Here is a 13,650-nt window from a genome sequence, read left to right as displayed (position 1 = left end):
GTAGTTTAAAAATAAATACATCAAAAACCAATATGAAATAAATTCATGCTTGAGAGAATCAGTAACAACCTTTCATGTATATTTTTGCTTAGGACTAGTTCTAATTGTGGTTTTCTTTGCACCTTCAAGAACTGTTCAGTTAATGTTGCTATAGCTCTGGCCCGCCTAAGATCCTAGAGAGCCACTGTTTGCCAAGAAGTTAGGTAAGAGTCAGGAAATATTTAGCAACTGTGAACAATTGAATAGATTTGCTTACAGAATGAGCTTCCAGGGTTGGACTGATAACTAGATTTTCAGTTTGCTACTCTGAACAAAGCAATAGTTCTAGAACAAACTTCCTAGTTCATTTAGCCAACTCAAATAATACAATCTTACAAGTAATTCCTAGAGCTTCAAAACACTTATTTGAAAGACCAGAGCAGATTTGCAAAACAGTGTGAACTTCAAGTTTCTAGTAAATGCTTTCTGAACTTTGGTAGACTTCAGGCACATGGTCACAGTCAAAAGTAAGGATTTTGAGTACATATCTAAGATTACTACTAAAATCAAAGCTGGTTAACAGTGACGGTTTGTCCTCTTTTTTTTTGCTGCAGAGAGACAAAAGGAAAAAAGTATTCACTTTAGCAGGAAGGGGACTGCTTAGGGACAGCTCAGTATTAGGAGATTAAATGTAAAAAAATGTGAACAGTGGGAGAAAACAAAGTTTTGCAAAGATGACACATTCCAGGTGGATACTTTGATACAATGCAGCTCTACTGTACATACTCAAAAAAATCTTCATACTTAATGCATTTGCGCTATGAAGTTCCCAAACCATCAAAATTTGGATTTTGTTATTTTCAGAGTGTTCTGAAGGGTGCAAAACCCTATTAAAGTCCCAGACTTCAAGAAAGTATCTTCACATGTAAGACATTTTTACTTTGAGTGCCCCTGATATTTTCTAATAAAAATTTATAATAAAATAGAAATAAAATATAATGTTACACTGGAATCCTCACTTAATTTTGAGGATTTTCTAAACATTTCAATCATTTGATCACCATATCACAATTAAAAACAAAGCAGAAAATGCCTTGGTACTACATGCGTCAATAGAATTCTTACCCTTGAATGTTGGTTTTTACATCAGTTGTTAGGTTTCCCTGCTCAGACAGTATTTTACAGCTTTTCTGTAAAAAAGCCAGCTTTTGCTGGTTATGGCAATTAAATTTCATTGTCCACAGATTATCAGTTTACAAAAATGTTCTAACAAGAAAAACAAAAATATTGCTTCCTAAATATTACTACTATTTAAAACTGACATATAATTAACTGGGAAGATGCTATATGTCTGAAGTATATTTCACTGAAGTACATTCACAGAAGAACTTTTGAAAAGTGCATCTTTTTTGAATATTTGACCAAGTACTTCAAAAATGCTGAATTAATTCAGCACTCAAATTATAGTGTTTGATGTAATTTCTGGCATCACTACAACAAATGTCACATAAAAGAAAAACATCTTATTCAAAGTAATGTCTTGACAGCAGTCTGGCATAGTCAACAATACTATTCACAAATTGGAAGACTGGTTATAATCAAACATGAAGAGAGGGAATTATTTTTTTTCTCTGACCTCTTGAAACAATGTAAACACTTAAATTTTCCCTCTCCAGTCTTTCTTAAATAATCTAATCTCCAAATACAGAAAAATATTCGGTAAACATTAATATGAACAATTTGAAGAAGTGATACTAAATGTGATGCCAATACTAATAAAGATCTGTGCAGTAGACTTAAAATAGACATGTCGTGCTGCTGACCCTTCCCTAGCATCCAGTCAGAGTAAGACCCAATCCTGTCCAGTATGACCTAAGCCTTATTCTCACTGTTCTGTGATCTTCAGTGAATTTCTCCCACTATGGTTGCAATTTTTGGCTGAGATGTTGTGTTTATTAATCAAGCATAAAATCACATTAATGTGGTTAAATAGTCTGTGAACTAACGTTTTTTCCTAATGCAGCCAGCTCAAAGCATAGGCAGACAAAATGCAAGTGTCTGCACCATCTGCACAGGCATACCTGATACAGCATGACACAACTCACTCCCCATCCCACACTCCCCAAGAGGATAGGCAGAGAGTAATGGAAAAATCTATTCCTACTTACACATCAACTTCCTGATAGAAGTATTTTTAAAGTATGTACAAATTCTTTTACATAAAAGTGGAATAGGTAAACTGTTATACATTTAAGAGACCGTCTTCCATTTTGATAGCTCTATTGTACTGATGAAAATTCAGGCCAATGAACATAAAATGACTAACAGCTTTTAACTTTGGGACAAAATTACTTACTTGATACAACACTTCTACTTCTGTTAGAGTTCATTATATTCAAGATTAAGTCTTTCTAAAGTCTACTCTATTATTCCTCAGCTGTAAATTCTGTTTCACAATAAAGGTATGCTTCATTCCTTTGACTTGAGATTTCACCCTTCCATCCCCCTCCCGACATAAATTACACATATCTCCAAGTGTCTCCTGATAAACTTGTTCAAATAGTGTTCTGCTAGTTTTGGGTGGTTTTTCCACTTTTATCAAATTGTTCATTATCCTTTTTGGTGGTACAATACTTGTATTTGTTGAGTGCAATAATACAACCACACTTTTAAAGGTTCTGCATTTTTAACAACAACCACACAGTGAGAGCCACATCAGACTGTGAATTCATGTTCAGTTCATTTTCTAATACAAACCTGTAATCTTTCTCTACATTTTCATTAATAGTTTTATCCTTCACTACTTTCATCTCACTTAACATCCTTTTAATTTTGCCTTAAATTTTAGAACATGTTTATTTTAAAGATTTTTAGTTAGGTACTCCACTGACTAGTTCAATAGGTTCTTTCCTGCCATCCATCTTTCTCAACAGGCACTGGAACAGATCCCTTCCCATCACAAAAAGGAAAGCTAATATTATTCAAGATTATTTTTACTATTAGCTTCAACCTGCAGATTTTCAACTGATTAATAGCCTGCCTACTATTTATTTCGAAGACAAGCCCCGCCACCAACCCTGGTATATAAGCTCCCTTTGCTTGAATAACAGGTATTCCAAACTGTACCAAAGTAGTAACTATTGCCCAAGTATTACTTTAGTCTCTCACTGTAAAAGTGAATTTCCTCAAATTAAAAAGTCCACCATCAGGCACCAGAACAGGGATAAATTAAAGCAATAGAGTAAGAACTGCCATACATGGCACTATAACATAATTTATTATATATGTATGAAAGGACTACAGTTTACCTTTGCTATACCTCTACTCACAGTTCTTTTATTACATGGCTTATATAATGAATGGTTTTTGTACAGCATTCATTATTTTGCCCATGAGAGCTTATATTCATTCAGTGATTACTAGAGCATTTTCAGCAATTTTTAACGTTTGGTGCCAGATTTCACATACAAATTCATGATACTGCATTTTTATACTGTCAAAATACCACTGATCAAGCTCACCTGTTAGTCAACAGTCCATGAAATTTTCTAAAAACTATGCTATACTTTCTACCACTCTTGTAAATTGTACATTATCTGAATTTTTTAAAAAATAGTTTAATATTTTCTTTTATATTTCTATGGTATTGAGAACTGAAGTAAGAATCCACTCTAAAAGTGTGTCTTGCAACCCCAGAGTGTTTAAAGACATTTTTTTGTTCTTACAGTTTGGCTAATAAAGGGTGTTTCATCCTTCTGGACTAAAATGTGCACCTTACACTCTATTATAAATGTAGCTATTTATACATATTAAAAAGCAACAGAACATAAAAACTCTGACAAAGAAGTGGGCAGCTGAAGATTCCATTCAAGGAACACAAATGTGGTAGTGACTTTCTAAATTTAAGTTCCATTGGTGTCTTATAATACATAAAAATTTGAAGTCAGTAGCTTTGAGCTCAAAGTTAACCACCGGCATTTAAGAACCTTTCCAAGTCAGAAAGTGAAAAAGGCATTGCAAGTTAAGATGTCACAGCATAGATATAACTAAAGAACACCGAGAAGAAATACTACACTGATTTGAGAACAAATACTATCTATACAATTTCCTTACATACTGGCATCATTACTACCATCCCTACAGAAAGAAAAAAAAACAAATCTACATTTCAACAATGGTCCACATTTATGTATATAAAACACAAAACCAAAAAAATCTTTAAAACCAGAATGTTAACTGGAGATCTATACAAAACCTCTTACCTTCCTTCTCTTTGGGTTTTAAAGCTCTTTCTTCTTTTTTGTGCTTTGCTTCCAGCAGTTCTCGTTTCAGCTGTCGAGCTTCCTTCCGTAACTCCTCACTGCAAAGATAAATGTTTACAATATAATTTTCTGAGATGTAAAATCACTCAGAAGAAACAGAATCAAAGTTAACAGGGTGATGATTTTGATACAAAGGGAAGGCACAGACTCACTGATGCTAAGAACATGGCTTAAAAATCACTTAGGACCTCAGAAAGTCTGTATTTTCATTAGCAGGGATAATAAAATAACATTAGTAGATGTCTTATTTTATGACCACATTAGAAATACGTTAAGTAAATGAATAATAAAACAAGGAATCCTCATCTGAATTTTAACATTCTAATTAGCTATGAGAACCACAAAAAGAGAATCAGAAACAGAGGTACTGCCAAATAAATATAGCATGTGTTATAAAATTCAGTTTACTCAAGTAATGAATCTCAGTATCTTGATTTTTCAGTTGGACAAGCAATGCAGTTGTTCAGTGAAAGAAACATGAAATGTATATAAGCATATATTATTAGATCTGAAAATTAATTTCATTTTACAAATACCTCATGTCATAACAATGAAGAAAAGAAACAAACATTTGCAAATCATTGTGCCAATATAAAATGAAATATTTGTCTTCACAGAATCACAGCTTGTAAGGGACCTCTGAAGACCAGAAGACTTGTTCAAATGAGGGCCAAATATAGGAGGATGCCAAGAGCACTGTCCCGTCAAGTTTTGAATATCCAAAAATGGAGACTCCAAAATATCTCTGGGCAATCACCTCTTAACCTCCCTCAATGCAAAAATAGCTCTTCTGGAAATTGATTTTAATTTATTTCAGCTCATGCCTATTTGTGTCAATCCACAGGTAACATCAATGGTTACCTGTGGAAAAGAATAGATAATTAATTCAAATTTTTCTGATGTTAGAATCTGTATTTTGCACTTTCAAATTAGGTTCTGATTGATTTAAATTTTATCAAGATCAATGTACTGCAGAAATTATTACAATGCAGGAACATGACATTCAGGCATTTCCCTGCAGTTGTTCTATGCACCTTAATCTTCATCTGTAATACCACTACTGACTATATTATTTTCTAAGAAAAAGACTTGGAACTGTTGGGTGATGACTACTTTGAAAGATTAACAGCTTTTACAAAAAACTACAGTTCTACTTTTCTACCTGAAAAGAAAACCATCAGGGGGAAAAGAGATAAAGAAATATTTTTAATCCAAATATCTCCATTGTTTTTCTATAAATTTGGGATAGCACTGTAAAAAGCTGCATTACAATACTATTATACTATACTGCAACATTTTCTTATTGAAGTTGCACAGCAGGAACAACACTTGTTAATAAAAGGTTGTTTGTTTAAAATATTTAGAGTGCCAGATAGTGACAGGAACACAGAGAGAGTAGGTTACAAATGGCACTTGGGAGTAACAGAGTCTAGCACATCAGAAGTTACCTGCAAGGAGGACCCACTTACACTTTCTCTTAGTTAGCTAAATGCTACTGCAGCATGAACAATGAACTAGTGACAATTATTAAGCTCCCTCACCCCCTCTTTTTCCCCTGTTGAAAGAGGTTTTTGTGCAGAACACAGAAAATCTTAATTCTTAGAAAGTATAACTCCAAAATATTTTTTCAAGCCCTTTCTGTGATCAGTACTAGGTCAATAAACAACTTCAATACTTGGCTCTTTGCAAACTCCACACCACACTTTTAATATTTTTTATTTCTAGGCTCACTTTGCCAAATTAGATTGGTGAGAAACGTAATCCAAAAAGGCTTCATGCTAAAGAGGAAGCTGGCTGATAGGAAAGCCAGACTACATTCACAAACCACATTCACTGGAACAGAACTAGAAATGTCTCTTGACTTTATAAACAGGAAAATGTCAAACTGATAAGGCAGAGCAGAATCAAAGGGACTATAGTCCGTACCTGACCCTTTCATCATTGAAGTCTAGGTCTTTGCATGCAGTAAATTTACATTCAGGTTTCATATAACACAACTGTTAGCTTGTAATCAATTATGTAAGTGCCTACTTTTTCCAAGTTTCTGTAGCCTGGAAACTGTTCTTCTGCACTCTATATGCAGATACTGCCAGAGGAGATGTAATCTTCCTCTGCAGAAGAGTGAAAAGGATCTAGGCAAATGGTTCGTAACTCCAGAATTTTCAGATTCTTACTCAGAACAAAAAAAATGATTTTATCTAGAAAATTTATGGTGAAATAAGTCTAAGATTCTATTTGAATTTCTATTTCAGCTGTGCCTTGGTTTGATAGGACTGTGAACAGTGAACTGATAGGAACTCCAGAATACTTAGGTAACTTTGTGCTGAAATCTATTTATACCCTAAAGACACCATGTATGGCGAAGGCATCAGCTTTCCTAGTAAACTGTTTGAATGTGTGATCAAGAAAAAATTAATCTACATTGTTAATTATGGTCAAAACTCAGTCTTCTCTTCAGCAGATTAATTCATACTCTTTTAGAAGAGCTCCATTTAAAAGAAAGAATGTTCTTCTAATATTCACTTCAATCACTTCTGTCTAATCCAGAACTCCCTGCAGTATTTCTTCAGTCCTTCTGAAGACGGAATTCAGAATCAGATACACTGATGGGTTTCAGCTTTCCTGCACATCTCTGCTAGTGGTGTACTTGGTTCCTAACTCAAAAAGGAACACAAGGTCATCACTGCATCAAGCACTCATTTTCCTCTCAATTCACCTCCCAGTCTCTTCTTTCCAAAATGCCATTCAGCAGTTGTACTGTCCTGCAGCTACAATTTGCATTTTTGATTTCCAGCTGCAAGACAGCATTTAGTTATATTAGAAGGATATTTTTATTGTGTTGTGCCAACTTAGGAATTAAATTCTAATTATCTGTAATACTCTGTTTACATGTATTCTATTAATTTCTTATGAGGACTTCTAAAAAAATAAAAATGTCACTGGCTTTCAAATAAATGCTTGATACAAATCTACCTGCACTATAAACACTTCAGAAGCTCAGGTATTTCTCTAAATCAAAAAGTTAACATTTTCTGAAACGGAACCATATAATTCCCTCCCTCCAGTTTTCTCAAAAGGCAATACAGTTATCTACTACCTACAAAATCACACTAACTAGCATTGACTTCAACTTTGGTGATTTCTTTTTTTTCTGAAGAGTGTACCAAACCATTTTATTATACTTGATTAGGAGTGAAGGAAGGCTAACTTGTCTACATTTCTCTGTATCACACCTTTCACCAAGACAGGACCATGAAATAGTAGTTCTGTTTGAATTATTGTAGTTCTCTTTTACTAAAATTAACACAATGTCATGGGGTGGCTTTACCTTTAGATAGCTTTGGGAGCTAGGGAAGTTGAAGCTGCTGGGGGCTGATGGGAGTCTTTTCTCCTGACTAATTATTGGTCATTTCTGAGAATTGACAGCAGTTTTGACCATTGAAAAGTGACATCAACTTGTGAACACCCCCTTAAGATGTAAAGCCAGAGCTCTCTTGTTGTCTTTGGGTTTCTGGCCTCTGACAATGTAATAAGGCTCTGTCTCGGCCTCCTCCCCCCTCTCCAGGCCAGACAAGGCCTCAGAGGGCGAGGGGGAGAAACGGAGCCGGCCTGACTGGGTTTGCAGTTTCTGCTGCTGGACTGAAACCTGACACCATCAACATCTGCAGCTTTTCCAAGACTTTAATTCTTTTACTACTTAAATAAAACGTACAGATTACTCCTTTTTCCCAGAGAGACAGAGAGAGAGAGAGACAATCAACATGAAGAAGACTTCATAAAACCATCAAAGACAGTGAAGAAAAGAGTTAAGCTTTAGATGGGGAGGAGAGAATAAGGAGATGCTTTATAAGCTGAAATATTTTTCTGTTAAAGCTATGGAGATGGACAGTAGTGTTCTGAAAAAAATCTCCTTTAATTAATGACAGAGTATATTGGGAGGAATGGAGTGTTCAAAGTGTGGATTTTGAGCAAAAAGTGGAGTAATTGTGATACAGTGAGGTGCTGGAACAGAGGGGAAGAAGTAATAGTTGAAGATTTGGGATCTTGAGAAGCAAAGAAAAACCTTCTGTTTCCAGGAAGCTCACAGAGATAGATGAAGAGAACTTTTGCCTTTGAATAACTCATCCTTAAAAATGACATCCCTAGACTCATGACCCATAACACACCTCAGAGTGATGTGAAATGGGAGGAGTGAACTGATGACAGATTTCCGGGCAGCTGGCATCAGAGAAATAGAAAGCTGTAACAAATAGTTTTCATGTGCGAAACTCCACAGATTAGCAGAAGAAGACTTCTGTTTCTCTACAAAGGCTGATGAAAAGACTCTAGCAGAATTGAACTGTTTTAAACGCCAAAGTTCCAAAGTTTTTCATCTCTATGTTGTCATGTGAACAAGGGAATGGTTGGGTAGTGGGGGAAAGAGGGGTTTTCTGAAGTTTTATTCTGGTATTCTTATTTTTGTAGTTTTGTTAATAAACTTTCTTTATTCCTTTTAAGTTTTATGCCTGTTTTGCTCTTGTTCTAATCCACCTCTCACAGCAAGAAATAAGTTTTCTAGTAATTTTTTAGCTTTAAAACCATGACAACACTAGTAAAGCAAAAAGCATTATATTTTCACTAAAGTTCTTATACTTAAGTTAGCTAACCCTGTTATCTGAAAATGTTTAATCTTAGAAGATGGGGGAGGGAGTGTTTGAGAACAGTTCTACTGAGAAGGACTGGGAGGTGCACATGGATGAGAATATCAGAAAGCCAACTGTGCCCTGGGCTGCATCAAAAGTAGTGTGGCCACCAGAGAGATGAAGGTTATTTTCTGCAGTTATCTTTTTAACAATATATATTCTATGTTTCAGCTTTCTAATATGAATATATATATTATTTTTCTTTAGTATTTTAGATCAGAATACACAGTTAATAAGAAATAAAATCAATTGGAAATTTAGCCAAATAGTTTAGGTTAAATGGATAAAATTGTTTCTAAGTGTCACCTACTAAAGGTGTTTCTCTGAAAGTAATTAAGGGTCTTCTGAATTTACAAAGTAACTTTATTCAAAAAAGAGAAGTTCTGTATTTGACTTCACTTTTGCAAAAGAAAAGATAACTGATTACAGAAATAAACAGTAAGTGTGACTTTGCTATAAGTAACCATATGATCATATTGCTATGCACAAGTCCAAAGCCACTCCTCTTTCTCTACATACTTATACAAGCCTTTTTGTATTTGTAGGCTTCTGCACACATGTATATAAACAATAACTACCTGTATTTATTTAAGCATAACAAATAAAATACATATTATATACAGACACAAATAAAACCTAGAGAGGAACAGTATTTTATTCAACTGTGATTTAGGGAAAAAAATGGCTGCATATATTCAAAATTCAGCTATTCATCATTCCTACGATAAATCTCAGAAGATGCTAAAATTCATTTGATGCCATATTCCAATCACACTGTGAAAGAAAACTTTGCATTCTATGCATTTCCAAATTTACCCTAACTCCAGTCTAAACTTCACTGCAACTTGGGAGTATTACTACTCTGATTCTAAACTCCACATAAGAACCTAGAGAGGCTCAAACTCCTTGAAGTGACCCTAACACATGGTCATTTACTGATGCTGGTACAATCAGTATTAAACAAGACCACATTCTTTAAAAACTGAAGTATTTAGGTTGTGGCAAAACAATACAGATAGCCTCACAGTTAGAGCATTTACTGAGATAAATGTAAATTTATAATGGAGGAACTATTCAGAGACTGAACAACTGAAAGATCATGGTGTTTTCATCACTGGGCCTGGAGTTTTTCTAATACACAAGTCATGGTTGAAACAAGAATTAATTCAGTGAAGTGCTGTAGCAATGATTAAATCAATATTTTTTGATTGCACAGCATGTTACTTTCCCTTCTCCTTTTTTAGTATTATAATTACATTGCTTCTATTTATTTAAAGACAATTTCCTTTCACTTGGTTTTGCTATCTTCTCATTCAGTAATATCAAAAGAAAATTACTAACCTAGATTATCCTTAAATGGCAACATTATTTAGGAAGTGTTATTACAAGTAAGCATATCAGAACAAGGAAAACAACCCAAAATACTCTTAATAATTTTAAAAGCAATTTTAGAATGCTATAAATAATAAAAGTATGTCAAGATTGTTATGTAAGTTTAATTTCTACATGAGCATAATCCTGTAATGTCTTAATAAAATAAAATTAATACTGAAGAACTTCAACACTTCTCATGTTAATTTCACAGCAGGAGAGATGATTTCAATTCAGTTTAGATAAACCAAACAAAAATCAAGCTATAGTACCATACTATCCCACGTAAGCTAATAGCCTGGAAGGAAGTCCTGGATTCTATCCCCTCATATTTCAGGCAGCCCCATCTTTCCCCAAACATATTAATTCCATTAAAAACACATTTCATTAATTACACATTCACATTTATTAATGATTATTTTCAATGCCCATGATTTATATGGAAAGGTCATTCTAAAACTGACAAGCAGGCACCTTAATAATACCAGATACAATGAGAAAAAATCTCTATTCAGGTAATAGCTTTGTTTTCTGCTTGACACTCTTAAAAAATGCATAATATTCTGTTTGAGAGTTCCAAATTCTAAGTTAAAATACAAATAGTATTTTTAAGTAGAGAACCCCAATGATAAAGCAAAACAATATAAAATGACATGTTTGAACAACTAACTGATTTGCAGAATGTGAGGAACCATCAAGGTGAATGTCTGCTCTACACTGCCAGTTTTGAATCCTTTTCTGTTATTCCCTCTTCTGCTCCTTGGGGTATCTGCGAACATGCAACTCTTGGAATGGATAGCAAATTCCCCATTTGGCATGTACATCTAAGACTTTTCTAGGGTTCAAGAATCTTATTTTTGTCTGGATTGCATTACTGTTCATCTCTGGTACTGCAAGAATTTGACAACTGTAAATACAAGAATGAAAATTATGGATTTGGAATATGCACTTTGTCTTTTTGCCAACCTGGTTTCTGTAGAAGTCAGACATATATCTATCTGTTTTCTGCAAATGGCGTATTGCAGCAGTATCTCAAATAAGATGATGATATGAAAATGGTGGCAGAAATATTCAGCGGTCTTGACATTGGAAAACTGTAGATGAAATATTTTAATATAGCTGCTGGGTCCTGTATGGCCACCTGTGTTAACAGTAAGGATCACAGTTAATGCTGTGTTTGACTTAGCAGTAGCTGGTGTACTACAGTCTGCAATTAGGACTGTAACTCAGTGTTTTAATGTTAAAAACTTATGCACTGACTGAATTTATGGGGCAAACACCAGTATTCATACATTTTACCTATGAAAGATGTCAATGATGAAATCTAAAAGGACTGGCATGTTTATTAAAGACTACATGGGAAACTGTTACTGTCTTTTCATTACCATAAACCTGAGTGTAAATAGGTGCATCACATCACAAACACTTCACAGAACTGGCACTCCATTTCAATCATACATATTGGAGTGTAAGCTGTGTTATACGTCAGCAGCCTCAGTATTGTTCAGTGAATTCTCACAGGCTGAAACTGATGAAGAATGTTTTACTGATGGAGAGAAACTCAGCAAACAGCAGGGCCCATAAGCTGAACAAGAAGTACAAACTTGAGCAAGAAAGATACTAAACAAGAGCCGATATATTTTATTATGGTTACTAACACAGATGTAGAAGGAAAAAACCCCACAGGTTTCAGGGCACACAAGCTCTTCTTCATCTAGTTTATTTTTCTTCCACAGTTTGCTTAATAAAAGGTATTAGCTTTCACTATAAACTTTCTGTGCTTACATTGTTCAGCCACCAGTTACACTGCCAGAAAATGCAGATGTACGCAGTAGGGCATGTATAGAAGCATAAATCATATATCACAGATCATATATTAAGGCTGATTTTATGCACTATCTGGACCTTCTATGTTCACAGCAGATCCTGAAACAGATAGGAGACCCTAAAATTTCTCAGTTTAAGATGAAAATCTAACTTCGTTTACTGTAAGATAGTTAACAACTGTTAAACAAAACAAGAAAAAGTGGAGACCGACAGCATCTCTCATCCAGACCAATGCTGTATCTATCTGGATCGCAAATACCTAGCATAATGCTTGATAGAAGTAGGTTTGTTTATTTGGTTTTTTTTTACATAACACACCACATTGCAGACCAACAGAACTGTTGCAATTAAAATTAAGAGGCTTTCCCGTTACTCTGTCACTTCTGAATGATGGCCTGCAGGAAGAAGTTTTGGGTTTGTTCCTTACTGTATGATTCTGTTACTCTTAAATTTCACCCTATTGCTATAATTCAAGCTTTTGAGATCATACAATTTTGCATTAGGATATTCCTATCTCATTAACATGACTTTCCAATTTTATAGTATTTACAAACTTCTGTTAACAACTGTGGTGGGGTTTTTTTTCAGTATTGAAAATATTTCTGAAAACCTGGAATTAGAACTAGCCTATAAATTTGAACCAAAACAATAGCTTTCAACTTACTTCACATTCTCTTTTTGACCACCTTCATATTTATTTTGCAGTTCCTGTTCTGCATTTCCCTCTCTTTAATTGTAACTATCTCCTCCAGTTTAAACCAAATTAAAATTTACCATGAATATTTAGCTGAGAAAAAAAGCTTCCTGTGGCTTAGGAAATACCTACAGGCAGGTTAATTTATCAGAATCTTTTTTAGTAAACCAATTCAACATGTTTTTTCTATTAGTCACTATTAAGCATCTTTAATATTCTTATTTTCATATCTAGATCATAGTCTTATATTGTTGTACTATCTTAGGGGAAGCAAACCAAATCTGTAACTTGATATGAAAACTCAGAAGTGCGGTTTCATCAGAAAACTCAAACAGGTTCTAATATCTTAGATAAAAGTAATATAAAGCTTTAGAAATAGAAATGGTGTAAACCAAAAGATCCTAAAAATATTACTTGAAATGCAAAGCTCACCAAAAAATGGACCAGAAAGACAATTAAATAGTGTGACAAACAAGTAGTAAAATAGTTTTTAGAAGAATTTTGCATCTGTAAACATAAAGCTAGACCTGTCAGAATAGACTGTATGTTAGAAGTTGTATTAAAGGGGCTATGAAGAGTTTTAAAGAGGAAACAGCTGAAAGTTTAATGCCAAAATGATTGAATTAATTAAAACAAGAAACATAAAAGAAGCAAGAGGTCACTAGGTCACATGGGATTAAAGGGAATAATAAAGTAAAATAAAATCACTGCTGACCGGATAAATGATTGATTTGTGTAAGCTTTCTCAAAAGAAGATTCAAGGGAGATAACTCTC

The 13,650-nt window shown here is 34.2% G+C and overlaps 1 protein-coding gene across 1 annotated transcript in view; it reads right to left on the bottom strand.

Annotated features, from left to right (window-relative positions):
* CWC27 (CWC27 spliceosome associated cyclophilin) overlaps positions 1-13,650 on the bottom strand; it is a 100,384-nt gene that overhangs the window by 25,446 nt on the left and 61,288 nt on the right. Inside the window, exon 11 of the mRNA XM_015652752.1 lies at positions 4,242-4,339. Coding sequence (XP_015508238.1) covers positions 4,242-4,339 — 98 coding nt within the window. The remainder of the gene's footprint in view (positions 1-4,241; positions 4,340-13,650) is intronic.

Source organism: Parus major, chromosome Z (genome assembly GCF_001522545.3).
Source record: "Parus major isolate Abel chromosome Z, Parus_major1.1, whole genome shotgun sequence".
In the NCBI taxonomy this organism is placed as follows: domain Eukaryota; kingdom Metazoa; phylum Chordata; class Aves; order Passeriformes; family Paridae; genus Parus; species Parus major.
Note: the sequence above shows the minus strand (reverse complement) of the source record. Positions and strands in the feature narration are given on the sequence as shown.